This window comes from Morone saxatilis, unplaced genomic scaffold (genome assembly GCF_004916995.1).
Source record: "Morone saxatilis isolate NCDOM2014 unplaced genomic scaffold, NCSU_SB_2.0 Contig23, whole genome shotgun sequence".
Classification (NCBI taxonomy): Eukaryota; Metazoa; Chordata; class Actinopteri; family Moronidae; genus Morone; species Morone saxatilis.
Window position 1 is genome coordinate 5,224,526 of NW_023339796.1, and position 1,721 is coordinate 5,226,246.

Consider the following 1,721-nt stretch of genomic DNA (forward strand, 5'->3'; position numbering starts at 1 on the left):
GTCGGGCCACTGTTCTTATTCAGTGGGTGGGTGGGGAGGGGGGAAATTAAACGTCTGTACTACTCAGCGTTGGGCACAGCCACTGATGTTATTTTTAGATCGAAAGCATTGCTCACGTATCTCTGCCATATCGTATGATGCATTCTGCCTGGAGAAATACATTCGAAAATGCTGACCTCCTCCAGCCACGAGGAAATAATTGATGCTAAAAGATGCTGGCACTCTGTGGCCTCAAGTGCAGTCAAAACAGTCGTTCTGCTGCCTTCAGATATATTAAAGTACAATTGTATAAACACATGAATTATATTGTGGAATAGCTCTCATGGCTTCCCATTCACCTTATTTATGACTATAAATCATACTCATTCATTTTCAAGGGGTTTTAACTAATCTACAACCTTGATGAATCTACATTGCAACAACATTAACGCAACTAATCTTCTTCATGCCCTTGCTGAAAGAGCAGACTGTAATTATAATTACAACTGTAAACTTTTTTTGCTTCATAATATTTAGATGAAATGTTCTAACACTAGTCGCCTATTTGGAGGACTATCCATATTGTTTGTGTGAAGTGAAATGTGAGATTGGAAAGCCAGAAATTCAAGCATCTGGCTAATTGTTGAGTTATTTGTACTGATCAAAAAACCCAGCGAATTCCCTGCTGGTTTGATAATAGTTTGTTATCAAGCAGTAGAAATCTTGCTTTGACATTTACACACAAACTGAGGAATTGAATGATGATAATTATGAATCATGTTGCTTTCACTGTTCTCCAGGAGACAACAATAACTGAGATCAAGCAGAAGATCATGAAGATCCCAGAGGCTAGTGGTATCGTCATAGATGGCTTCCCTCGAGACGTCGGACAAGCCCTGTCCTTTGAAGACCAGGTGAGTTCAAATGTAGAAGATTGCCTCTAAAAGTGTTTTCATACTTTGTCCAGATGCTTGAGTCCATACTTACGGAAGCCGAGAACGGCTGTGCTTGCAGTAGTTTTTTTTTATATCCTGTTTCCCAATATCCTGGGTTAATTTATCTTATTTTCTCAAGACATCCGAAGGCCAATTTTTCAAGATAACGGAAATATATATATAATATGTGAGAAAATGACTTTTGTTTTGTTGTGATCACGGGATAATTATTGAGAATTTAAAAATGAGCGTTTGGTTCATTTGATTACACCTGATTTCAGCCTTCAAGATCACCGTCAGACTGTACGGGAGGATTCATAACTAAACTCGACAGAGTTGTTATAAGAATGTACATCTGAGAATTAATATAAGCTGTTAATTTCCCGGAAATGTAATGCAATACTGGCAAAGTATATCAGGAGAAAACTGATATTTATTGAATGAGCTCAAACATTCATGCAATGCAATGCAATGATACTTTTTCCTGGCTGATGGCTAATTTTCGTCAGTATGAGAATGAATATTAACTGACACATTGCATGTCATCCATGCATTGTCTATTATGTTGAACCAATTGATATGCCATCCATGCATGCTGGCAAACAACCCTTTTTTCTTGTGATATGGGGTTAATTATCCCGTTATCTCGGCATGACAAAGCTTGTCTTCTCCACATCTCAAAATAATTAACTTGTGATCTCAAGATAACAGCATTTAAAAAAAGAACTGCGAGCACGTTCGCAGCTTCCATACATTCTTTTTCTTTTTCAGCTTTTATTTGATAGTACAGCTGGAGACAGACAGGAA

At 37.7% G+C, this 1,721-nt stretch overlaps 1 protein-coding gene across 1 annotated transcript in view; it reads left to right on the forward strand.

Moving 5' to 3' along the window:
- The window catches only part of ak5 (adenylate kinase 5), a gene marked incomplete in the record, with an annotated part of 77,585 nt that overhangs the window by 11,250 nt on the left and 64,614 nt on the right, over positions 1-1,721 (forward strand). The window contains 1 exon segment of the mRNA XM_035670036.1: positions 780-893. Coding sequence (XP_035525929.1) covers positions 780-893 — 114 coding nt within the window.